Below are 26943 nucleotides of genomic sequence, written 5' to 3'. Positions count from 1 at the left end.
TATTTAATCCTACATATTGTACACTGTAAAACAGCTTTTTTCTTAATTTGTGTTTCAAGTAATTTTTTTTCTCTCCAAATTATGAACAATATTCCTACATATTCCAATACGAGTCTGCAGTTCCCGTACCAGCCTAGCTTGTCTCTAACCAATCAATAGCACTGTTCTTACCCGTGTCACATGGAAACAAGCATTTTACTATAAATATTTAGTTTCCATTCTCATAGCAGTATTTCACTGCGTTGATGTAGGTTGTGTTCATATGGCCTATAAGTGTCTGTCGGCCATAATGCCTCATGGATCAGGAACACCAACAGCAGAGTTCTGCTCCAGGCAGGAAATAAGGGAAGTCTGTAATCGCCTGTCTGTAATGGCTGGCTGCGACAACCCGGGTCAGTGATTTATGGATTACAATATGTGCTCGCTAAATATGATTGAACAATCTCTTCTGGGTCAATTTGTGCATCAATGTTTGTTTTCTTTCCTCTGCCTGGGGGGGGGGGGTGTTTCTGGAAATTCATGGTGAAATTACAAACCTTCAAAAGCCCTGTTTGTGTGATGCTCCAGTGTAGGACGGTAGCTAACTTGACCTTTTTAAAAAAAGTTAACCCCTGTTGATATCAGAAACATCATGGTGTTTCCTCACATGTAGCCTATTGTTTTTTTATACATTGAATTCACTTGAACATGTGAGAAATATTTATATATATTTAATGATTTTAAAGTAAATGAAAACTTGGAACTATTTTTATTCCTCTGTTAGTTTGAGGTGTGTGTGGTCACACCAGTTCCTTTAATTTGATCCTGGTGGATTACCACTGTCAAGATCAAAGCAACTATCCATCACCAATCATAGATCACAGCACCCCGAGCAGAGCAGGAGATGGTGCTGTTCTGCTCTCTCATTTGTCTTGCTTGTTAGACATATCAAAGTGGTGAATGTGTGCTTTATTTTCTCCCTGAAGGGTGATGCCTGCTGGCTAAATAAACCTAGTGTTGAGGGGAAACTCAGTAGGGTGCAGTGGGGTTCTTCATGTGTGGATGCAGACATTGTTTGATGGCTTGGAAAGGGAACAAAGGGGTATCAACATTTATGTGGATGATCCCTCATTCACTCCATCTCTTTCTCCCTTCCTCTTCCCTTGCTTTGTCCTCTCTCTCCCTCCATCCCTTCCCTCCACCCCTTCCTCCCTCCTTCCCTCCCCCTTTCTCTCTCCATCCCTTCCTTCCTCCCTCCTTCCCTCCTCTCTCTCTCTCTCCCCATCCCTTCCTCCCTCCTCTCTCTCACCCTTCCTCCCTCCTTCCCTCCTCTCTCTCACCCTTCCTCCCTCCTTCCCTCCTCTCTCTCCCTCCACCCCGTCTTCCCTCCTTCTCTCCTCTCTCTCAACCTTCCTCCCTCCTTCCCTCCTCTCTCTCTCCCTCCACCCCGTCTTCCCTCCTTCTCTCCTCTCTCACCCTTCCTCCCTCCTTCCCTCCTCTCTCTCTCCCTCATCCCTTCCTTCCTCCCTCCTACCCTCCTCTCTCTCTCCCTCCACCCCTTCCTTCCTCCTCTCTCTCTCTCCCTCCACCCCTTCCTCCCTCCTCTCTCTCTCCCTCCACCCCTTCCTCCCTCCTACCCTCCTCTCTCTGTCTTACAGCTGGAGGCAGAAGCAGTGCCAGAGGTATCAGAGAAATATGAGATTACCTCAGTCCCTACCTTCCTCTTCTTTAAGGTGAGTCTTATTACCTCAGTCCCGACCTTCCTCTTCTTTAAGGTGAGTCTTATTCCCCAGTCCCGACCTTCCTCTTCTTTAAGGTGAGTCTTATTCCCCAGTCCCGACCTTCCTCTTCTTTAATAAGGTGAGTCTTATTACTTCAGTCCCGACCTTCCTGTCCTTTTAAGGTGAGTCAAGTAGTGTAAAAAACTAAGTTCCACTACTTGGCCAAAAGTATTATTGGATTCGGCTATTTCAGCCCCACCCGTTGCTGACAGGTGTATAAAATCAAGCACACAGCCATGCAATCTCCATAGACAAACATGGGCAGTAGAATGGCCTTACTGAAGAGCTCAGTGACTTTCAATGTGGCACCGTCATAGGATGTCACCTTTCCAACAAGTCAGTTGGTCACATTTCTGCCCTGCTAGAGCCGCCCCGGTCAACTGTAAGTGCTGTTATTGAGATATGGAAACGTCTAGGAGCAACAGCAGCTCAGCCGTGAAGTGGTAGGCCAAACAAGCTCACAGAACGGGACCGTTGAGTGCTGTAACGCTTAAAAATCGTCTGTCCTCAGTTGAAACACTCACTACCGAGTTTAAAACTGCCTCTGGAGGCAACGTCAGCACAATATCTCTTCGTCGGGAGCTTCATGAAATGGGTTTCCGTGGTTGAGCAGCCGCACACAAGCCTAAGATCACCATGCGAAATGCCAAGGGTCAGCTGGAGTGATGTGAAGATCGCGGCCATTGGACTCTGGAGCAGTGGAAACGCATTCTCTGGAGTTATGAATCACGCTTCACCATCTGGCAGTTCGACAGACAAATCTGGGTTTGGCAAATGCCAGGAGAACGCTACCTGCCCCAATGCATAGTGCCAACTGTAAAGTCTGGTGGAGGAGGAATAATGGTCTGTTTTTCATAGTTTGGGCCAGTCCAAGTGAAGGGAAATCTTATCGATACAATGACATTCTAGACAATTCTGTGCATCCAACTTTGTGGCAACTGTTTGGGGAAGGCCATTTCCTGTTTCAGCATGACAATGCCCCCGTGCACTAAGTGAGGACCATACAGAAAGGGTTTGAAGATCGGTGTGGTAGAACTTGACTGGTCTGAACAGAGCCCTGACCACAACCCCATCAAACACCTTTGGGATGAATTGGAACGCCGAATGCGAGCCAGACCTAATCACTCAACATCAGTGCCCGACCTCACTGATACTCTTGTGGCTAAATGGAAGCAAGTCCCAGCAGTAATGTTCCAACATCTAGTGGAAAGCCTTCCCAGAAGAGTGGAGGCTGTTACAGCAGCAAAGGGGGGGACCAACTCCATATTATGGCCATGAACATACCTTTGGTCATGTATTTTGTGTGTGTGTGTATAAACTCAGCAAAAAAAGAAACGCCCCTTTTTCAGGACCCTGTCTTTCAAAGATAATTCGTAAAAATCCAAATAACTTCACAGATCTTCATTTTAAAGGGTTTGAACACTGTTTCCAATGCTTCTTCAATTAACCATAAACAATTCATGATTATGCACCCGTGGAACGGTCATTAAGACACTAACAGCTTTACAGACGGTAGGCAATTAAGGTCACAGTTATGAAAACTTAGGACACTAAAGAGGCCTTTCTACTGACTCTGACAGATGCCCAAGGTCCCTGCTCATCTGCGTGAATGTGCCTTAGGCATGCTGCAAGGAGGCATGAGGACTGCAGATGTGGCCAGGGCAATAAATTGCAATGTCCGTACTGTGAGAAGCTTAAGACAGCTCTACAGGGAGACAGGACGGACAGCTGATCATCGTCGCAGTGGCAAACCACGTGTAACAACACCTGCACAGGATCGGTACATCCGAACATCACACCTGCGGGACAGGTACAGAATGGCAACAACAACTGCCCGAGTTACACCAGGAACGCACAATCCATCAGTGCTCAGACTGTCCACAATAGGCTGATAGAGGATGGACTGAGGGCTTGTAGGCCTGTTGTAAGGCAGGTCCTCACCAGATGTCACCGGCAACAACGTCGCCTATGGGCACAAACCCACCCTCGTTGGATCAGACATGACTGGCAAAAAGCGCTCTTCATTGACGAGTCGCGGTTTTGTCTCACCAGGGGTGATGGTCGGATTCGCGTTTATCGTCGAAGGAATGAGCGTTACACCGAGGCCTGTACTCTGGAGCGAGATCGATTTGGAGGTGGAGGGTCCGTCATGGTCTGGGGCGGTGTGTCACAGCATCATCGGACTGAGCTTGTTGTCATTGCAGACAATCTCAACGCTATGCGTTACAGGGAAGACATCCTCCTCCCTCATGTGGTACCCTTCCTGCAGGCTCATCCTGACATGACCCTCCAAGCATGACAATGCCACCAGCCATACTGCTCGTTCTGTGTGTGATTTCCTGCAAGACAGGAATGTCAGTGTTCTGCCATGACCAGCGAAGAGCCCGGATCTCAATCCCATTCAGCATGTCTGGGACCTGTTGGATCGAAGGGTGACGGCTAGCCATTCCCCCCCAGAAATGTCCGGGAACTTGCAGGTGCCTTGGTGGAAGAGTGGGGTAACATCTCACAGCAAGAACTCGCAAATCTGGTGCAGTCCATGAGGAGGAGATGCACTGCAGTACTTAATGCAGCTGGTGGCCACCAGATCCTACTGTTACTTTTGATTTTCACCCCCCTATGTTCAGGGACACATTATTACATTTCTGTTAGTCACATGTCTGTGGAACTTGTTCAGTTTATGTCTGTTGCTGAATCTTGTTATGTTCATACAAATATTTACACATTAAGTTTACAGAAAATAAACACAGTTGACAGGGAGAGGACTTTAAAAAAAAATTGTTGCTGAGTTTATATCTATCTTCCTACCTACATACAGTACCAATCAAAAGTTTGGACACACCTTTTCATTCCAGGGTTTTTCTTTATTTTTACTATTTTCTACATTGTTGAATAATAGTGAAGACATCAAAACGATGAAATAACACATATGGAATCATGTAGTAACCAAAAAAAATGGTAAACAAATCTAAATATATTTGAGATTATTCAAAGTAGCCACCCTTTGCCTTGATGACAGCTTTGCGCACTCTTGGTATTCTCTCAACTAGCTTCACGTGGAAGGCTTTTCCAACAGTCTTGAAGGAGTTCCCACATATTCTGATCACTTGCTCTACTGAAGTTGCGAGACATTGCAAGCCAAGAAATTGTGAGCAACATTATTTCGTTGCGAGCTACAACTTTTCATTGCTGATAGAGTCAGAACCGTGCACTAGGCCTGTCTGCCCTCTCGCTCCGTCCCTCACTAGCTCGCTATGAAAGATGCCAGTGTTTGTGTTCTCGGAAGTACGACAACTAAACAACATCTCCTCCATTCCAAAAATGCTGGATCTGAGGAGTCGATTCCTGGCGGAATTGAATCTTGACACCCCCTGAAATAGGAGTCGATTCCTGGCGGAATTGAATCTTGACTCCCCCTGAAATAGGAGTCGACATGACATGAGTCAAGGAATCAACTTATTTTGGGGTCGACTCTTCACCGCTACGTCATCAACAGTTGGACAAATGGCAGAGAAAGACCAGCAGTACTTTATGACAATACTTTAATTTTATTTTTTACCTTTATTTAACTAGGCAAGTCAGTTAAGAACGAATTCTTATTTTCAATGACGGCCTACGGGGGAACAGTGGGTTAAATGCCTGGTACAGATTTGTACCTTGTCAGCTCGGGGATTTGAACTTGCAACCTTCCGGTTACTAGTCTAACGCTCCAACCACTAGGCTACCCTGCCGCCCCAGGGTAGAAGGAAATGAGAAGGAAATGCAGACTTTGTGAGGTGGAATTGAGGTTCAGTAACAGTAGAGCAGGTAGAATGCTTCACCATCTGAAAGGGACTCACCGTGAGACCCAGGTCTGAAAGGGACTCACCGTGAGACCCAGGTCTGAAAGGGACTCACCGTGAGACCCAGGTCTGAAAGGGACTCACAGTGAGACCCAGGTCTGAAAGGGACAGACCCAGGTCTGAACGGGACCCAGGTCTGAAAGGGACTCACCGTGAGACCCAGGTCTGAAAGGGACTCACAGTGAGACCCAGGTCTGAAAGAGACTCACCGTGAGACCCGGGTCTGAAAGGGACTCACAGTGAGACCCAGGTCTGAAAGGGACTCACCGTGAGACCCGGGTCTGAAAGGGACTCACCGTGAGACCCGGGTCTGAAAGGGACTCACCGCGAGACCCGGGTCTGAAAGGGACTCACCGCGAGACCCGGGTCTGAAAGGGACTCACCGTGAGACCCGGGTCTGAAAGGGACTCACCGTGAGACCCGGGTCTGAAAGGGACTCACCGTGAGACCCGGGTCTGAAAGGGACTCACCGTGAGACCCGGGTCTGAAAGGGACTCACCGTGAGACCCGGGTCTGAAAGGGACTCACCGTGAGACCCGGGTCTGAAAGGGACTCACCGTGAGACCCGGGTCTGAAAGGGACTCACCGTGAGACCCGGGTCTGAAAGGGACTCACCGTGAGACCCGGGTCTGAAAGGGACTCACGGTGAGACCCGGGTCTGAAAGGGACTCACGGTGAGACCCGGGTCTGAAAGGGACTCACCGTGAGACCCGGGTCTGAAAGGGACTCACCGTGAGACCCGGGTCTGAAAGGGACTCACCGTGAGACCCAGGTCTGAAAGGGACTCACCGTGAGACCCAGGTCTGAAAGGGACTCACCGTGAGACCCAGGTCTGAAAGGGACTCACCGTGAGACCCAGGTCTGAAAGGGACTCCCCGTGAGACCCAGGTCTGAAAGGGACTCACCGTGAGACCCAGGTCTGAAAGGGACTCCCCGTGAGACCCAGGTCTGAAAGGGACTCACCGTGAGACCCAGGTCTGAAAGGGACTCACCGTGAGACCCAGGTCTGAAAGGGACTCCCCGTGAGACCCAGGTCTGAAAGGGACTCACCGTGAGACCCAGGTCTGAAAGGGACTCACCGTGAGACCCAGGTCTGAAAGGGACTCACCGTGAGACCCAGGTCTGAAAGGGACTCACCGTGAGACCCAAACCGCTGCTGCCAGCAGCACAGCTGCGTTTGTTGTGGAGTTTATGAATTTTTCTTGTCGTTTTATAACGGAAAACTGGAAGAAAAAAACAAGTGTTTGAAATAAACATTTACTGTGTCAAGTTCATTAGTTATTTTATTCATTTTTTTGTACAGCATGGTAAGTAACATGCTCCCCTTGGGATGCCTCTATCAGCCTCCGAGGCTGCTGGTAAGTGCTTGTCTGTTAGGAGAGGTAACACACACTGGGTATCAGGATCAGTAGGAGAATAAAACCTAGTTTACAGCTTCTCCACAGTACCATAATAACCTAGTTTATAGCTTCTCCACAGTCAGTACCATAATAACCTAGTTTATAGCTTCTCCACAGTTAGTACCATAAAAACCTAGTTTACAGCTTCTCCACAGTCAGTACCATAATAACCTAGTTTACAGCTTCTCCACAGTCAGTACCATAATAACCTAGTTTATAGCTTCTCCACAGTCAGTACCATAATAACCTAGTTTACAGCTTCTCCACAGTTAGTACCATAATAACCTAGTTTACAGCTTCTCCACAGTTAGTACCATAATAACCTAGTTTATAGCTTCTCCACAGTCAGTACCATAATAACCTAGTTTACAGCTTCTCCACAGTTAGTACCATAATAACCTAGTTTACAGCTTCTCCACAGTTAGTACCATAATAACCTAGTTTACAGCTTCTCCACAGTTAGTACCATAATAACCTAGTTTACAGCTTCTCCACAGTTAGTACCATAATAACCTAGTTTACAGCTTCTCCACAGTTAGTACCATAATAACCTAGTTTACAGCTTCTCCACAGTTAGTACCATAATAACCTAGTTTATATAACCTAGTTTATAGCTTCTCGACAGTCAGTACCATAATAACCTAGTTTATAGCTTCTCCACAGTCAGTACCATAATAACCTAGTTTATAGCTTCTCCACAGTTAGTACCATAAAAACCTAGTTTATAGCTTCTCCACAGTACCATAATAACCTAGTTTACAGCTTCTCCACAGTTCGTACCATAATAGCCTAGTTTACAGCTTCTCCACAGTCAGTACCATAATAACCTAGTTTACAGCTTCTCCACAGTTAGTACCATAATAACCTAGTTTATAGCTTCTCCACAGTCAGTACCATAATAACCTAGTTTATAGCTTCTCCACAGTCAGTACCATAATAACCTAGTTTATAGCTTCTCCACAGTTAGTACCATAAAAACCTAGTTTACAGCTTCTCCACAGTCAGTACCATAATAACCTAGTTTACAGCTTCTCCACAGTCAGTACCATAATAACCTAGTTTATAGCTTCTCCACAGTCAGTACCATAATAACCTAGTTTACAGCTTCTCCACAGTTAGTACCATAATAACCTAGTTTACAGCTTCTCCACAGTTAGTACCATAATAACCTAGTTTACAGCTTCTCCACAGTTAGTACCATAATAACCTAGTTTACAGCTTCTCCACAGTTAGTACCATAATAACCTAGTTTACAGCTTCTCCACAGTTAGTACCATAATAACCTAGTTTACAGCTTCTCCACAGTTAGTACCATAATAACCTAGTTTACAGCTTCTCCACAGTTAGTACCATAATAACCTAGTTTATATAACCTAGTTTATAGCTTCTCCACAGTCAGTACCATAATAACCTAGTTTATAGCTTCTCCACAGTCAGTACCATAATAACCTAGTTTATAGCTTCTCCACAGTTAGTACCATAAAAACCTAGTTTATAGCTTCTCCACAGTACCATAATAACCTAGTTTACAGCTTCTCCACAGTTCGTACCATAATAACCTAGTTTACAGCTTCTCCACAGTTCGTACCATAATAACCTAGTTTACAGCTTCTCCACAGTTCGTACCATAATAACCTAGTTTACAGCTTCTCCACAGTTAGTACCATAATAACCTAGTTTACAGCTTCTCCACAGTCAGTACCATAATAACCTAGTTTATAGCTTCTCCACAGTCAGTACCATAATAACCTAGTTTATAGCTTCTCCACAGTCAGTACCATAATAACCTAGTTTACAGCTTCTCCACAGTCAGTACCATAATAACCTAGTTTACAGCTTCTCCACAGTCAGTACCATAATAACCTAGTTTACAGCTTCTCCACAGTTCGTACCATAATAACCTAGTTTACAGCTTCTCCACAGTTAGTACCATAATAACCTAGTTTACAGCTTCTCCACAGTCAGTACCATAATAACCTAGTTTATAGCTTCTCCACAGTCAGTACCATAATAACCTAGTTTATAGCTTCTCCACAGTCAGTACCATAATAACCTAGTTTACAGCTTCTCCACAGTCAGTACCATAATAACCTAGTTTACAGCTTCTCCACAGTCAGTTCCATAATAACCTAGTTTACAGCTTCTCCACAGTCAGTACCATAATAACCTAGTTTACAGCTTCTCCAGAGTTAGTACCATAATAACCTAGTTTACAGCTTCTCCACAGTCAGTACCATAATAACCTAGTTTACAGCTTCTCCACAGTCAGTACCATAATAACCTAGTTTACAGCTTCTCCACAGTTAGTTCTGTCAGGCCTTCACTGATGATTTAACATGCCAAACATTAAACTGGGAGAGGACTCCTGTCCTTGAATCTCTTTCTCTCTCTCTCTTTTTCTCGGCCTCTCTCTCTCTTTCTTGGATCTCTCTCTCAACCCTCCTCCTCTAGAATAATACAAACATGCAAACAAAAAGAAAAACCATTACGTTAAAATATTAATGTTATTTTTCTATCCTCTGGTGGGTCTCAGGGTGGCCAGAAGATTGACAGGCTGGACGGAGCTCATGCCCCAGAGCTGACCAGTAAGGTCCAGAGGCTGTCGGTCAGCTCGGGGGGGCTGGGCGGGCCAGGGGCGGAGCCCCCTAAAGAGGACCTTAATGAGCGTCTGAAGAGACTGATCAACGCAGCACCCTGCATGCTCTTCATGAAGGGCTCCCCCCAGGAACCCCGCTGCGGTAAATAGAGAGAGAGTGTGGGGGTGTGGTCTTCATGAACAGGCTCCCGCTGTGGAAAACACACAGGGGCCAGGCCTGGTAATTAGAGAGAGACAGGGGGATTGGTGGTGGTGGTGGAGGAGAGGCAGGCCTGGTGGTGGTGGTGGTGGAGGAGGAAAGGCAGGCCTGGTGGTGGTGGTGTAGGAGGAGGAAAGGCAGGCCTGGTGGTGGTGGTGTAGGAGGAGGAGAGGCAGGCCTGGTGGTGGTGGTGGAGGAGGAGGAGAGGCAGGCCTGGTGGTGGTGGTGGAGGAGGAGGAGAGGCAGGCCTGGTGGTGGTGGTGGAGGAGGAGGAGAGGCAGGCCTGGTGGTGGTGGTGGAGGAGGAGGAGAGGCAGGCCTGGTGGTGGAGAGGCAGGCCTGGTGGTGGTGGTGGAGGAGGGGAGGCAGGCCTGGTGGTGGTGGAGGAGAGGCAGGCCAGGTGGTGGTGGTGGTGGAGGAGGAGGAGGAGAGGCAGGCCTGGTGGTGGAGAGGCAGGCCTGGTGGTGGTGGTGGTGGAGGAGGGGAGGCAGGCCTGGTGGTGGTGGAGGAGAGGCAGGCCTGGTGGTGGAGGAGGAAAGGCAGGCCTGGTGGTGGTGGTGGAGAGGCAGGCCTGGTGGTGGAGGAGAGGCAGGCCTGGTGGTGGAGGAGAGGCAGGCCTGGTGGTGGAGGAGAGGCAGGCCTGGTGGTGGTGGTGGTGGAGGAGGGGAGGCAGGCCTGGTGGTGGTGGAGGAGAGGCAGGCCTGGTGGAGGAGGAGAGGCAGGCCTGGTGGTGGAGGAGAGGCAGGCCTGGTGGTGGAGGAGAGGCAGGCCTGGTGGTGGAGGAGAGGCAGGCCTGGTGGTGGTGGTGGTGGAGGAGGAGAGGCAGGCCTGGTGGTGGAGGAGGAGAGGCAGGCCTGGTGGTGGAGGAGAGGCAGGCCTGGTGGAGGAGGAGAGGCAGGCCTGGTGGTGGAGGAGAGGCAGGCCTGGTGGTGGAGGAGGAGAGGCAGGCCTGGTGGTGGAGGAGGAGAGGCAGGCCTGGTGGAGGAGGAGAGGCAGGCCTGGTGGTGGAGGAGAGGCAGGCCTGGTGGTGGAGGAGAGGCAGGCCTGGTGGTGGAGGAGAGGCAGGCCTGGTGGTGGAGGAGAGGCAGGCCTGGTGGTGGTGGTGGTGGAGGAGGAGAGGCAGGCCTGGTGGTGGAGGAGAGGCAGGCCTGGTGGTGGAGGAGAGGCAGGCCTGGTGGTGGAGGAGAGGCAGGCCTGGTGGTGGAGGAGAGGCAGGCCTGGTGGTGGTGGTGGTGGAGGAGGAGAGGCAGGCCTGGTGGTGGAGGAGAGGCAGGCCTGGTGGTGGAGGAGGAGAGGCAGGCCTGGTGGTGGTGGAGGAGAGGCAGGCCTGGTGGTGGAGGAGGACATTACACTGTAAGGGGTTGAGGTTCCACTCCCAACCACACCACTGTTTATAAGTATCAGTATTAGGTTCAAGGCAGTTTTAGTTTATAATCTAAACCCATAAGTGTTATTTTTCACCTCATCCTGAAATGTATCTCTAAATATTTTTCTTCTTTATAAAGAAGCCAAGTTGTAGTGTTTGTGAACTCTAGTTTAATCTATTCCCCACCAAGCCACGTGAGGCTGTGACTACGACCTCGCTAGTTCTTTAAAGAAGCCCTCTAAGAGGTTACACACTCATACACCATGTAGAACACATTCTCCTAACACATTACACGCTCTGTGTGTGTCTGTGAGTGTGTGTGTGTGAGTGTGAGTGAGTGTGTGTGTGTGTCTGTGTGTGTGTGTCTGTGTGTGTGTGTCTGTGAGTGTGTGTGTGTGTGTGTCTGTGAGTGTGTGTGTGTGTGTGTGTGTGTGTGTCTGTGAGTGTGTGTGTCTGAGTGTGTGTGTGTGTGTGTCTGTGAGTGTGTGTGTGTGTGTGTGTCTGAGTGTGTGTGTGTGTGTGTGTGTGTCTGAGTGTGTGTGTGTCTGAGTGTGTGTGTGTCTGAGTGTGTGTGTCTGTGTGTGTGTGTGTGTCTGAGTGTGTGTGTGTGTGTGTGTGTGTGTGTGTGTCTGTGAGTGTGTGTGTGTGTATGTGTGTCTGAGTGTGTGTGTGTGCGTGTGTGTGTCTGAGTGTGTGTGTGTGTGTGTTTGTGTGTGTGCATAATAACCTAACTTTCCTTGAAATAAGAAATCAGTTTTTTTATGTTCCTTTCTCCTGGAGCTGTATGGTCTGTCTGCGGTGCGCGACCCCCCCCTGACCCTTTAGGAGAAGGAGAGAGGGGCAACAACCCCTCGCCAATCAATCGTGCGTGTCTGGGTCTAGGATAGAGAGCCTCTAGCCAGAGAAAGCAGCTGGGTCTGGTGTAGTAGAAACAAGTTAATATAGTGGCATGTAGCTGAATAACCATTAGTTAGGGGCCTCTAGCTGTTTTATAATGAATTCCCCCATGAATGAATGAAGTATCAGAATGAGAGTTTCACTGCAGGCTCTACATGCAGGCAACATATCACCCCTCCTCTACTCCTGTTCCCTCTTTCTGTTCCCTTCTCTTTTTCTCTGCCTCTCTCGCTTTCTTTCTTGATCGCTCGCTCGCTCGCTCTCCTCTCCCTCTCTTTCTCCTCTCTCCCTCTCATTCTCCTCTCTCTCCCTCTTTCTCCTCTCTCCCTCTTTCTCCCTCTTTCCCCTCTCTCCCTCATTCTCCTCTCTCTCCCTCTTTCTCCTCTCTCCCTCTTTCTCCTCTCTCCCTCTTTCTCCTCTCCCTCTTTCTCCCTCTCTCTTTCTCCCTCTTTTCCCTCTCTCCCTCTTTCTCCTCTCTCCCTCTTTCTCCTCTCTCCCTCTTTCTCCTCTCCCTCCTTCTCCCTCTTTCCCCTCTCTCCCTCTTTCTCCTCTCTCCCTCTTTCTCCTCTCTCTTGCTGTCTTTCACTCGCTCTCCTCTCTCATTCTTTCTTTCTCTCGTTCTCTCCCTCCACCCTCGTTTCCATCTGTCTATTCCCCTCTGTCACAGTCTCTTCTCAAACACTGACTCACACTCATGTATCAAGGACATAACACATACCTGCCTCATATTTAAACAGTGATCCTGTCCATGCCAATGTGGACCCATGTCAGTCGTAAGATACACTGCATTTGGAAAGTATTCAGACCCCTTGACTTTTCCCACATTTTGTACGTTACAGCCTTATTCTAAAATTGACAACAAAAAAATGTCTCATTTCCTATCAATCTACACACAATACCCCATAATGACAAAGCAAAAACAAGTTTAAAAATGTTTGCTAATTTATTAAACATTAAAAAAGCGGATCATATTTACATAAGTATTCAGGCCCTTTACTCAGTACTTTGTTGAAGCACTTTTGGCAGCAATTACAACCTCAAGTCTTCTTGGGTATGACGCAACAAGCTTGGCACACCTGTATTTGGGGAGTTTCTCCCATTCTTCTCTGCAGATCCTCTCAAGCTCTGTCAGGTTGGATGGGGAGCGTCGCTGCACAGCTATTCTCAGGTCTCTCCAGAGATGTTCAATCGGATTCAAGTCCGGGCTACTCAAGGACATTCAGAGACTTGTCCCGAAGCTACTTCTGTGTTGTCTTGTCCGTGTGCTTAGGGTCATTGTCCTGATGGAAGGTGAACCTTCGCCCCAGTCTGAGGTCCTGAGCGCTGTTGAGCAGGTTTTCATGAAGGATCTCTCTGTACTTTGCTCCGTTCATCTTGCCCTCGATCCTGACTAGTCTCCCAGTTCCTCCCTCTGAAAAACATCCCCACAGCATGATGCTGCCACCACCATGCTTCACCGTAGGGATGGTGGCAGGTTTCCTCCAGACGTGATGGTTGGCTTTCAGGCCAAAGAGTTCAATCTTGGTTTCATCAGACCAGAGATTCTTGTTTCTCATGGTCTGAGAGTCTTTAGGTGCCTTTTGGCAAACTAAGCGGGCTGTGATGTGCCTTTTACTGAGGATTGGCTTCCGTCTGGCCACTACCGTAAAGGCCTGATTGGTGGAATACTGCAGAGATGGCTGTCCTTATGGAAGATTCTCCCATCTCTACAGAGGAGCTCTGTCAGAGTGACCATTGGGTTCTTGGTCACCTCCCTGACCAAGGCCCTTCTCCCCTGATTGCTCAGTTTGGCTGAGCGGCCAGCTCTAGGAAGAGTCTTTGTGGTTCCTAAGTTCTTCCATTTAAGAATGATGGAGGCCACTGTGTTCTTGGGAAAATTACTTAAAAATCATACAATGTGATTTTCTGGATTTTTGTTTTAGATTCCGTCTCTCACAGTTCAAGTGTACCTATGATAAAAATTACAGACCTCTACATGCTTTGTAAGTAGGAAAACCTGCACAATCGGCAGTGTATCAAATAATCAAATCAAATCAAATTGATTTATATAGCCCTTCGTACATCAGCTGATATCTCAAAGTGCTGTACAGAAACCCAGCCTAAAACCCCAAACACCAAGCAATGCAGGTGTAGAAGCACGGTGGCTAGGAAAAACTCCCATGAAAGGCCAAAACCTAGGAAGAAACCTAGAGAGGAACCAGGCTATGTTGGGTGGCCAGTCCTCTTCTGGCTGTGCCGGGTGGAGATTATAACAGAACATGGCCAAGATGTTCAAATGTTCATAAATGACCAGCATGCTCCAATAATAATAAGGCAGAACAGTTGAAACTGGAGCAGCAGCACGGCCAGGTGGACTGGGGACAGCAAGGAGTCATCATGTCAGGTAGTAGTGAGGCATGGTCCTAGGGCTCAGGTCCTCCGAGAGAAAGAAAGAGAGAAAGAGAGAATTAGAGAGAGCACACTTAAATTCACACAGGACACTGAATAGGACAGGAGAAGTACTCCAGATATAACAAACTGACCCTAGCCCCCCGACACATAAACTACTGCAGCATAAATACTGGAGGCTGAGACAGGAGGGGGCTGAGACAAATAATTGCTCTCCCCACTGTATGTATCTATATACACACTTTGTATTACTTAAAATGAATGTGATGATACCAGGCTAGAGTTTGGGACCATCTTTATTTTAGCTTTTCTTGTCTTGTTCATGTGTTTCCAAATGGCCCTTTTTATATGAGGGTAACAAACATGCTGCTGACCAAACTCATCTGCAATTATGTCCTGACTTAATATCCTGACTCTGTTCATATGGACATACAATAACATTAAACTAACAACCTGACTTAATATCCTGACTCTGTTGTTCATATGAACATACAATAACATTAAACTAACAACCTGATTTAATATCCTGACTCTGTTGTTCCTATAAACATACAATAACATTAAACTAACAACCTGAGTTAATATATATTTAATATCCTGACTCTGTTGTTCATATGAACATACAATAACATTAAACTAACAACCTGATTTAATATCCTGACTCTGTTGTTCCTATAAACATACAATAACATTAAACTAACAACCTGAGTTAATATATATTTAATATCCTGACTCTGTTGTTCCTATTAACATAAAATAACATTGAACTAACAACCCGTTGATTTCTCCTCAGCCGCGCTTTTCAAGGACCATGCTATCCAGTATAACAGCCGTGTCTTATACTAGGTTTACAAACACACTGTGTTGTCCCCATCACCCAGGTTTCAGCTGTCAGATAGTGGCGCTTTTCAAGGACCATGCTATCCAGTATAACTGCCGTGTCTTATACTAGGTTTACAAACACACTGTGTTCTCCCCATCACCCAGGTTTCAGCCGTCAGATTGTAGTTCTATTGAAGTATCATGCTATCCAGTATAACTGCCGTGTCTTATACTAGGTTTACAAACACACTGTGTTGTCCCCATCACCCAGGTTTCAGCCGTCAGATAGTGGCGCTTTTCAAGGACCATGCCATCCAGTATAACAGCCGTGTCTTATACTATGTTTACAAACACACTGTGTTGTCCCCATCACCCAGGTTTCAGCCGTCAGATAGTGGCGCTTTTCAAGGACCATGCCATCCAGTATAACAGCCGTGTCTTATACTAGGTTTACAAACACACTGTGTTCTCCCCATCACCCAGGTTTCAGCCGTCAGATAGTGGCGCTATTCAAGGACCATGCCATCCAGTTCAGCAGTTTTGACATCCTGTCAGACGAGGAAGTGAGAGGGGGGCTGAAGACCTTCTCCAACTGGCCCACCTACCCTCAGGTTTACGTTAACGGAGAACTCGTAGGGGGACTGGACATTGTCAAGGTGAGTCATGTTAAACACACATTTTTCTTCGAGTCTATAGACATTATACCAGCATCCCGGAATCGCCTCTTCACTGTTGATGTTAAGACGGATGTTTTGCCTAGAAGGCCAGCATCCCGGAATCGCCTCTTCACTGTTGATGTTGAGACGGATGTTTTGCCTAGAAGGCCAGCATCCCGGAATCGCCTCTTCACTGTTGATGTTGAGACGGATGTTTTGCCTAGAAGGCCAGCATCCCGGAATCGCCTCTTCACTGTTGATGTTGAGACGGATGTTTTGCCTAGAAGGCCAGCATCCCAGAATCGCCTCTTCACTGTTGATGTTGAGACGGATGTTTTGCGGGTCCTATTTAATGAAGCTGCCAGTTGAGAACTTGTGAGGCGTCTGTTTCTCAAACTAGACACTCTAATGTACTTGTCCTCTTGCTCAGTTGTGCAGTTGTTCTTTGGACACTGTGTTAACTAACTCTCCTTCCGTGGCCTCCAACTGCTCTTAAACGCTAGTAAAACTAAATGCTTGCTCTTCAACCGATCGCTGCCCACACCTGCCCGCCCGCCCGTCCAGTATCACTACTCTGGACGGGTCTGACTTAGAATATGTGGACAATTACAAATACCTAGGTGTCTGGTTAGACTGTAAACTCTCCTTCCAGACTCACATTAAGCATCTCCAATCCAAAATTAAATCTAGAATCGGCTTCCTATATCGCAACAAAGCCTCCTTCACTCATGCTGCCAAACACACCCTCGTAAAACTGACTATCCTGCCGATCCTTGACTTCGGCGATGTCATTTACAAAATAGCCCCCAACATTCTGCTCAGCAAACTGGATGCAGTCTATCACAGTGCCTTCCGTTTTGTCACCAAAGCCCCATACACCACCCACCACTGCGACCTGTATGCTCTCGTTGGCTGGCCTTCGCTTCATATTCGCCGCCAAACCCACTGGCTCCAGGTCATCTATAAGTCTTTGCTAGGTAAAGCTCCGCCTTATCTCAGTTCACTGGTCACTATAGCAACACCCATCCGTAGCACGCACTGCAGCAGGTATATTTCACTGGTCATCCCCAAAGCCAATTTCTCCTTTGGCCGCCTTTCCTTCCAGTTGTCTGCTGCCAATGACTGGAACGAACTGCAAAAATCACTGAAATTGCGTTGCACTGCTTTGCTTTATCTTGGCCAGGTCGCAGTTGTAAATGAGAACTTGTTCTACTACTCGGTGAAAGAAATAAATACATTTTTTTTAAATGATGAACTTGGATTAGCTAACACAACCTTGCCATTGGAACACAGGAGTGATGGTTGCTGATAATGGGCCTCTGTACGCCTATGTAGATATTCCATAAAAAATATGCCATTTCCAGCTACAGTTGTCATTTACAACATTAACAATGTCTACACTGTATTTCTGATCAATTTGATGTTGTTTTAATGGACAAAAATGTGCTTTTCTTTAAAAAACAAAGACATTTCTAAGTGGCCACAAACTTTTGAACGGTAGTGTGTGTGTTTTAGTGTGATTCAGACTGTAGGTGTGTGTATTAGTGTGATTCAGACTGTAGGTGTGTGTGTTAGTGTGATTCAGACTGTAGGTGTGTGTTTTCGTGTGATTCAGACTGTAGGTGTGTGTGTTAGTGTGATTCAGACTGTAGGTGTGTGTTTTCGTGTGATTCAGACTGTAGGTGTGTGTATTAGTGTGATTCAGACTGTAGGTGTGTGTATTAGTGTGATTCAGACTGTAGGTGTGTGTGTTAGTGTGATTCAGACTGTAGGTGTGTGTGTTAGTGTGATTCAGACTGTAGGTGTGTGTTTTAGTGTGATTCAGACTAGGTGTGTGTGTGAGTGTGATTCAGACTGTAGGTGTGTGTATTAGTGTGATTCAGACTGTAGGTGTGTGTATTAGTGTGATTCAGACTGTAGGTGTGTGTATTAGTGTGATTCAGACTGTAGGTGTGTGTGTTAGTGTGATTCAGACTGTAGGTGTGTGTATTAGTGTGATTCAGACTGTAGGTGTGTGTATTAGTGTGATTCAGACTGTAGGTGTGTGTATTAGTGTGATTCAGACTGTAGGCGTGTGTATTAGTGTGATTCAGACTATAGGTGTGTGTATTAGTGTGATTCAGACTGTAGGTGTGTGTTTTAGTGTGATTGAGACTGTAGGTGTGTGTTTTAGTGTGATTCAGACTGTAGGTGTGTGTGTGTTAGTGTGATTCAGACTGTAGGTGTGTGTGTTAGTGTGATTCAGACTGTAGGTGTGTGTGTTAGTGTGATTCAGACTGTAGGTGTGAGTGTGATTCAGACTGTAGGTGTGTGTGTTAGTGTGTAGGTACAGTAGAACGAAGGGCCTCTGCAGTGACCCAGTGACCCATCTCAGTGTTGATACCTGTTGTAGGAACTAGCTGAATCTGGAGAGCTGGAGAATACCTGTCCCAAGGCTGTCACACTGGAGCACAGGTAAAACACACACACACACAGACTCACACACACACACACACACACACACACACACACACACACACACGCACACGTGGAAGATGGCACGTTGTATTGTGTGACTTATGGACTGTCCTTATAACCTCCAGGTTGAAGTCGACCATCAACAGGAGTCCAGTCATGCTGTTCATGAAGGGCAATAAAGAGGTACGTAGGTGTCACTGTATCATAACAGGGCAATAAAGAGGTGCGTAGGTGTCACTATATCATAACAGGACAATAAAGAGGTACGTAGGTGTCACTATATCATAACAGGACAATAAAGAGGTATGTAGGTGTCACTATATAACAGGACAATAAAGAGGTATGTAGGTGTCACTATATCATAACAGGACAATAAAGAGGTATGTAGGTGTCACTATATAACAGGACAATAAAGAGGTGTGTAGGTGTCACTATATAACAGGACAATAAAGAGGTATGTAGGTGTCACTATATAACAGGGCAATAAAGAGGTGTGTAGGTGTCACTATATAACAGGACAATAAAGAGGTGTGTAGGTGTCACTATATAACAGGACAATAAAGAGGTATGTAGGTGTCACTATATAACAGGACAATAAAGAGGTATGTAGGTGTCACTATATAACAGGACAATAAAGAGGTATGTAGGTGTCACTGTATCATAACAGGGCAATAAAGAGGTACGTAGGTGTCACTATATAACAGGACAATAAAGAGGTACAGTGCCTTGCGAAAGTATTCGGCCCCCTTGAACTTTGCGACCTTTTGCCACATTTCAGGCTTCAAACATAAAGATATAAAACTGTATTTTTTTGTGAAGAATCAACAACAAGTGGGACACAATCATTAAGTGGAACGGCATTTATTGGATATTTCAAACATTTTTAACAAATCAAAAACTGAAAAATTGGGCGTGCAAAATTATTCAGCCCCCTTAAATTAATACTTTGTAGCGCCACCTTTTGCTGCGATTACAGCTGTAAGTCGCTTGGGGTATGTCTCTATCAGTTTTGCACATCGAGAGACTGAAATGTTTTCCCATTCCTCCTTGCAAAACAGCTCGAGCTCAGTGAGGTTGGATGGAGAGCATTTGTGAACAGCAGTTTTCAGTTCTTTCCACAGATTCTCGATTGGATTCAGGTCTGGACTTTGACTTGGCCATTCTAACACCTGGATATGTTTATTTTTGAACCATTCCATTGTAGATTTTGCTTTATGTTTTGGATCATTGTCTTGTTGGAAGACAAAGCTCCGTCCCAGTCTCAGGTCTTTTGCAGACTCCATCAGGTTTTCTTCCAGAATGGTCCTGTATTTGGCTCCATCCATCTTCCCATCAATATTAACCATCTTCCCTGTCCCTGCTGAAGAAAAGCAGGCCCAAACCATGATGCTGCCACCACCATGTTTGACAGTGGGGATGGTGTGTTCAGCTGTGTTGTTTTTACGCCAAACATAACGTTTTGCATTGTTGCCAAAAAGTTCAATTTTGGTTTCATCTGACCAGAGCACCTTCTTCCACATGTTTGGTGTGTCTCCCAGGTGGCTTGTGGCAAACTTTAAACGACACTTTTTATGGATATCTTTAAGAAATGGCTTTCTTCTTGCCACTCTTCCATAAAGGCCAGATTTGTGCAATATACGACTGATTGTTGTCCTATGGACAGAGTCTCCCACCTCAGCTGTAGATCTCTGCAGTTCATCCAGAGTGATCATGGGCCTCTTGGCTGCATCTCTGATCAGTCTTCTCCTTGTATGAGCTGAAAGTTTAGAGGGACGGCCAGGTCTTGGTAGATTTGCAGTGGTCTGATACTCCTTCCATTTCAATATTATCGCTTGCACAGTGCTCCTTGGGATGTTTAAAGCTTGGGAAATCTTTTTGTATCCAAATCCGGCTTTAAACTTCTTCACAACAGTATCTCGGACCTGCCTGGTGTGTTCCTTGTTCTTCATGATGCTCTCTGCGCTTTTAACGGACCTCTGAGACTATCACAGTGCAGGTGCATTTATACGGAGACTTGATTACACACAGGTGGATTGTATTTATCATCATTAGTCATTTAGGTCAACATTGGATCATTCAGAGATCCTCACTGAACTTCTGGAGAGAGATTGCTGCACTGAAAGTAAAGGGGCTGAATAATTTTGCACGCCCAATTTTTCAGTTTTTGATTTGTTAAAAAAGTTTGAAATATCCAATAAATGTCGTTCCACTTCATGATTGTGTCCCACTTGTTGTTGATTCTTCACAAAAAAATACAGTTTTATATCTTTATGTTTGAAGCCTGAAATGTGGCAAAAGGTCGCAAAGTTCAAGGGGGCCGAATACTTTCGCAAGGCACTGTACGTAGGTGTCACTATATAACAGGACAATAAACCTGTGTGTTTGTTTGGTCTGTGTACTTAATTAATGGAATAGAATGGGGGCAGCAGGTAGCCTAGTGGTTAGAGCGTTGGACTTGTAACCGAAAGGTTGCTAGATCGAATACCTGAGCTGACAAGGAAAAATTCTGTCATTCTGCCCCTGAACAAGGCAGTTATCCCACTGTTCCTAGGCCGTCATTGTAAATAAGAATTTGTTCTTAGCTGACTTGCCTAAAAATATATGTGTATATTTATATATAAAATGGAATAGAAAAGGAGAATAGGACTTGAATATAATTGCAGCTAATCATAAATAAATGCTATGCACAAACATACAGGCTTGTGTTTGGCCTATATAATACTATTCTAATATAACTCCAGTACGTTACTTCAAGAGGTACCAGTTGGCCTATATAATACTATATAATACTATATAATACTATTCTAATATAACTCCAGTACATTACTTCAAGAGGTACCAGTTGGCCTATATAATACTATATAATACTATTCTAATATAACTCCAGTACGTTACTTCAAGAGGTACCAGTTGGCCTATATAATACTATATAATACTATTCTAATATAACTCCAGTACGTTACTTCAAGAGGTACCAGTTGGCCTATATAATACTATATAATACTATTCTAATATAACTCCAGTACATTACTTCAAGAGAGGTACCAGTTGGCCTATATAATACTATATAATACTATTCTAATATAACTCCAGTACATTACTTCAAGAGGTACCAGTTGGCCTATATAATACTATATAATACTATATAATACTATTCTAATATAACTCCAGTACATTACTTCAAGAGGTACCAGTTGGCCTATATAATACTATATAATACTATTCTAACATAACTCCAGTACATTACTTCAAGAGGTACCAGTTGGCCTATATAATACTATTCTAACATAACTCCAGTACATTACTTCAAGAGGTACCAGTTGGCCTATATAATACTATTCTAACATAACTCCAGTACATTACTTCAAGAGGTACCAGTTGGCCTATATAATACTATATAATACTATTCTAATATAACTCCAGTACATTACTTCAAGAGGTACCAGTTGGCCTATATAATACTATTCTAACATAACTCCAGTACATTACTTCAAGAGGTACCAGTTGGCCTATATAATACTATATAATACTATTCTAACATAACTCCAGTACATTACTTCAAGAGAGGTACCAGTTGGCCTATATACTCTGCCAATCTAGTAGATAAGGACAATTGGTATTGCATACATTTCAACTGAATTGAGGCTAATCTGAAATCAATAATGTTCTGCACCTCACAGAGCAGTGGGAACACCCCCCCTCACACACACACACACACACACACACAGACACTAATGGTTCAGGAGTACCTCCCCCCTCCTACCTCTTCATATTGATTGCTGCTGCTCACAGATGAAGAGTAGTTTAAACCAGGTCCCCTGTGAATCCCGTCTCTCCCTTTTCACTCGCTGGGGTTCTATTTGTAGATACGGATCTATATTTAGTTTTCCATTTCTTAAAAGACCGTTTCTAAGTGGGGTCCTGTGAAACCAATAGGAGTTGAAGACCGTTTCTAAGTGGGGTCCTGTCAAACCAATAGGAGTTGAAGACCGTTTCTAAGTGGGGTCCTGTCAAACCAATAGGAGTTGAAGACCGTTTCTAAGTGGGGTCCTGTCAAACCAATAGGAGTTGAAGACCGTTTCTAAGTGGGGTCCTGTCAAACCAATAGGAGTTGAAGACCGTTTCTAAGTGGGGTCCTGTGAAACCAATAGGAGTTGAAGACCGTTTCTAAGTGGGGTCCTGTCAAACCAATAGGAGTTGAAGACCGTTTCTAAGTGGGGTCCTGTGAAACCAATAGGAGTTGAAGACCGTTTCTAAGTGGGGTCCTGTGAAACCAATAGGAGTTGAAGACCGTTTCTAAGTGGGGTCCTGTGAAACCAATAGGAGTTGAAGACCGTTTCTAAGTGGGGTCCTGTGAAACCAATAGGAGTTGAAGACCGTTTCTAAGTGGGGTCCTGTGAAACCAATAGGAGTTGAAGACCGTTTCTAAGTGGGGTCCTGTGAAACCAATAGGAGTTGAAGACCGTTTCTAAGTGGGGTCCTGTGAAACCAATAGGAGTTGAAGACCGTTTCTAAGTGGGGTCCTGTGAAACCAATAGCAGTGGAAACTTGCTCAATGAAAGCTTGCGTTTGGTTTCATTCTGGAGGGAAGAAGTCCTAACTCCTCCTGCTTAACGAGGCAAGTCAATTAAGAACAAATTCTTATTTACATTGACGGCCTAGGAACAGGGCCTTGTTCAGAATGACATATTTCTTACCTCGTTAGCTCGGGGATTCGATCTGGCAACCTTTCGGGTTTCTGGCCCAACGCTCTAACCACTAGGCTACCTGCCGCCACTTATCCATGTGTTATCTTGAAAGCATTTCTCCTACTCACACAGAAAGCACCAATTTGTTTTTGAAATTATCTTTGTTTTAAAAAGAAACATTGCTTCCTGTGATTTTGTTCCACAATAAAATGGTTTTGTGTGGATTCACCTGTTGAAGGATCTGAATTGAGTTAATATATTAAATATAAAGTGTATGTTCTTTGTTAAGATATGGGTATGATTAAGTTATCTGTTTGTTTTCTAAAGTCTGTTTTTCTTCCTGTATCTGTAGCAAGCCAAATGTGGATTCAGTCTTCAGATACTGGAGATAATGAACAGCGCAGGGTGAGATGACACCACTATATCACGATACTGGAGATAATGAACAGCTCAGGGTGACATAACACAAATATATCATGATACTGGAGATAATGAACAGCTCAGGGTGAGAACACCACTATATCACGATACTGGAGATAATGAACAGCTCAGGGTGAGATAACACCACTATATCACGATACTGGAGATAATGAACAGCTCAGGGTGAGATAACACCACTATATCATGATACTGGAGATAATGAACAGGGTGAGGTAACACCACTATATCATGATCATGAACAGCTCAGTTCATTATATCATGTCTGTGTTTATAATAATGGTTAATATCATGTCTGTGTTTATAATAATGGTTAATATCATGTCTGTGTTTATAATAATGGTTAATATCTTCCCTGTGTTTCCTGTTTTCAGGGTGGAATATAGCACCTTTGATATCCTGGAAGATGAGGAGGTAAAAGAGGCTGTATCTGTCTATGACATTTGCAAAACCATGTTGGTGAAACCTAAAGATGTTTTTCTACATGTTAACATGGTTTTCTTCATTTATCTTCCAATCACCAACGTCCAGGTTAGACAGGGTCTAAAGACATACTCAAACTGGCCAACGTACCCTCAGCTATACGTCAATGGGGAACTCATTGGCGGGCTGGACATTGTGAAGGTGAGAAGTGATTTTTGTTTTACACCTCAGACCATAATTGCGCTTATTACCTCCACTTAGTTCTGGACTAGTCTGAATATGTCTATAAACCATTCACAATGGAGATTGTCCATTTAAAATAGCTTTTTAGTCCTAAACTAGGCTGAATCTGGTGTCTGGGGAAACGAACCCTTATAGGATCAGCCAGGTATGTCACAGTGTCACAGACAGAGGCAACAGCAGTACCACAGACTCTCCACCAGGTGTCACTAAAGCACCGTGTTCTGTTTTCTTAGCCTGCTTAATGTCGTCATGCCATGTACAGTCAGACAGGCAGCATGGAGGGGGGGCGGGGGGGGTCATCCTCGGTAGTAAAAAGCACAGAGGAAAAGATTGGTGTAATGTAAATACCAAGGTTTCTTAGTGAACTACATTAAACCATGCTAAGGGAAGGTTACACAACATTGAGATAGTAAGGTCCCCAGTGTGCGTCTAACTGTAATCCTCTGTTTGGATATGCCTACTTATTTCACCAAGGGCCTTGCTTTGCATAAACTAGGCCTGTAGTCCGGCTGGGTTTAAAGCAGCGTATTGCCCAGCAGTGGCTAGTGATTGATGTCAGCTGGAGTTCAGTTTTAATAGATCACCTGTCAATCACGGTTCTTTATAAGGACTGCATTGTGATAACATGTCACTGAGTTTCAGGAGACAGTAGTTCTCTGTGTATCTATCTATACATAATTTAATGAGACAGGAGTTCTCTGTGTATCTATCTATACATAGTTTAATGAGACAGGAGTTATCTGTGTATCTATACATAGTTAGTTTCATGAGACAGGAGTTCTCTGTGTATCTATACATAGTTATTGTGCATCAATAGAGTATTTGTTTCTGATGCTGTTGGAAGGTTACATGACAGGTCCAGTAGGCTGTTATTTTCTCATGTATCAGCTGGTATGAAGATCAGACCTGTATTGACATGTGTTCTGTGTTTTTACAGGAGCTTAAAGACAGTGGAGACCTTTCTTCTGTCCTGAGGGGTGAATGCTAGGTTCCTGTAGTACTGTGATGGGAATGAGCTATGGACTACTGCACTCTTCCTTCCCCTCTCTACCCTCTTCATTCCCCTCTCTACCTTCCTCTTCCTCTCTCTGCCCTGTTCTTCCTCTCTCTAACCTCTTCGCCCTCTCTCTAACCTCTTCGCCCTCTCTCTACCCTCTTCTTCCTCTCTCTATCCTCTTCTTCCTCTCTCTACCATTTTCTTCCCCTCTCTACCCTCTTCTTCCTCTCTCTACCCTCTTCTTCCTCTCTCTAACCTCTTCGCCCTCTCTCTACCCTCCTCTTCCCATCTCTACCCTCCTCTTCCCCTCTCTATCCTCTTCCCCTCTCTATCCTCTTCCCCTCTCTACCCTCCTCTTCCCCTCTCTACCCTCCTCTTCCCCTCTCTACCCTCCTCTTCCCCTCTCTATCCTCTTCCCCTCTCTACCCTCCTCTTCCCCTCTCTACCATCCTCTTCCCCTCTCTACCATCCTCTTCCCCTCTCTACCATCCTCTTCCCCTCTCTACCATCCTCTTCCCCTCTCTACCATCCTCTTCCCCTCTCTACCCTCCTCTTCCCCTCTCTATCCTCTTCCCCTCTCTACCCTCCTCTTCCCCTCTATATCCTCTTCCCCTCTCTACCCTCCTCTTCCCCTCTCTACCCTCCTCTTCCCCTCTCTACCCTCATCTTCCCCTCTCTACCCTCCTCTTCCCCTCTCTACCCTCCTCTTCCCCTCTCTACCCTCTCTACCCTCCTCTTCCCCTCTCTATCTTCCTCTTCCCCTTTCTACCCTCCTCTTCCCCTCTCTACCCTCTTCCCTTCTCTATCCTCTTCCCCTCTCCATCTTCCTCCCCTCTCTATCCTCTTCCCCTCTCTACCCTCCTCTTCCCCTCGCTACCCTCCTCTTCCCCTCTCTACCCTCATCTTCCCCTCTCTACCCTCCTCTTCCCCTCTCTACCCTCCTCTTCCCCTCTCTACCCTCTCTACCCTCCTCTTCCCCTCTCTATCTTCCTCTTCCCCTTTCTACCCTCCTCTTCCCCTCTCTACCCTCCTCTTCCCCTCTCTATCCTCCTCTTCCCCTCTATCCTCTTCCCCTCTCTACCCTCTTCCCTTCTCTATCCTCTTCCCCTCTCCATCTTCCTCCCCTCTCTATCCTCTTCCCCTCTCTACCCTCCTCTTCCCCTCGCTACCCTCCTCTTCCCCTCTCTATCCTCCTCTTCCCCTCTCTACCCTTTTCTCTACCCCTCTCTGAAATACATGGTATATTATCCATCCATTGATTTTTCTGAACTTAGCACAGGTGTCCAAATTAACCTGATTGATCAAACTGCATTCTGCCACCAGCTGCAAATATAATAAAGTCATCCATGATGCTACCTGACTGGTTTCCTTATGTCTTTTGAACCTTAAAGAACACAGCAGTCAGAGCAAAGAACTAGAACCTTAGAGAACACAGCAGTCAGAGCAAAGAACTAGAACCTTAGAGAACACAGCAGTCAGAGCAAAGAACTAGAACCTTAGAACACAGCAGTTAGAGCAAAGAACTGGAACCTTAGAGAACACAGCAGTCAGAGAAAAGAACTAGAACCTTAGAACACAGCAGCTAGAGCAAAGAACTAGAACCTTAGAGAACACAGCAGTCAGAGCAAAGAACTAGAACCTTAGTGAACACAGCAGTCAGAGCAAAGAACTAGAACCTTAGTGAACACAGCAGTCAGAGCAAAGAACTAGAACCTTAGTGAACACAGCAGTCAGAGCAAAGAACTAGAACCTTAGTGAACACAGCAGTCAGA

The 26943-nt window shown here is 45.5% G+C and overlaps 1 protein-coding gene across 2 annotated transcripts; it reads left to right on the top strand.

Annotated features, from left to right (window-relative positions):
* Positions 1-1641: 1641 nt before the first annotated feature.
* On the top strand, positions 1642-26516 carry LOC139381894 (glutaredoxin 3-like). 2 transcript variants are annotated; one of them, XR_011628593.1, is made up of 10 exons: positions 1642-1712; positions 9536-9740; positions 15753-15925; positions 18318-18379; positions 18508-18565; positions 23423-23475; positions 23883-23922; positions 24040-24132; positions 25112-25216; positions 25318-25446. XR_011628593.1 is itself a non-coding variant. In XM_071125746.1 (9 exons), exons 2-9 carry the CDS (start codon positions 9701-9703, stop codon positions 25160-25162), a joined length of 570 nt encoding a protein of 189 aa, XP_070981847.1. In that variant the 5' UTR covers positions 1642-1712; positions 9536-9700; the 3' UTR covers positions 25163-26516. The 2 variants fall into 2 exon arrangements, 1 of the variants encoding a protein (XP_070981847.1); XM_071125746.1 differs by having other exon boundaries at positions 25112-26516.
* The last annotated feature ends 427 nt before the right edge of the window (positions 26517-26943 follow it).

This window comes from Oncorhynchus clarkii, chromosome 23 (assembly GCF_045791955.1).
Source record: "Oncorhynchus clarkii lewisi isolate Uvic-CL-2024 chromosome 23, UVic_Ocla_1.0, whole genome shotgun sequence".
Classification (NCBI taxonomy): domain Eukaryota; kingdom Metazoa; phylum Chordata; class Actinopteri; order Salmoniformes; family Salmonidae; genus Oncorhynchus; species Oncorhynchus clarkii.
Note: the sequence above shows the minus strand (reverse complement) of the source record. Positions and strands in the feature narration are given on the sequence as shown.

What these genes read in the sequence shown, in the direction of transcription:
- LOC139381894 (XM_071125746.1), top strand. Translation starts at nt 9,701, where the DNA reads ATGCTCTTCATGAAGGGCTCCCCCCAGGAACCCCGCTGCG. An exon ending in GCTGTCACACTGGAGCACAG is followed by an intron (nt 18,380 to 18,507) that starts GTAAAACACACA and finishes TATAACCTCCAG; the next exon opens with GTTGAAGTCGACCATCAACA. An exon ending in TCATGAAGGGCAATAAAGAG is followed by an intron (nt 18,566 to 23,422) that starts GTACGTAGGTGT and finishes CTGTATCTGTAG; the next exon opens with CAAGCCAAATGTGGATTCAG.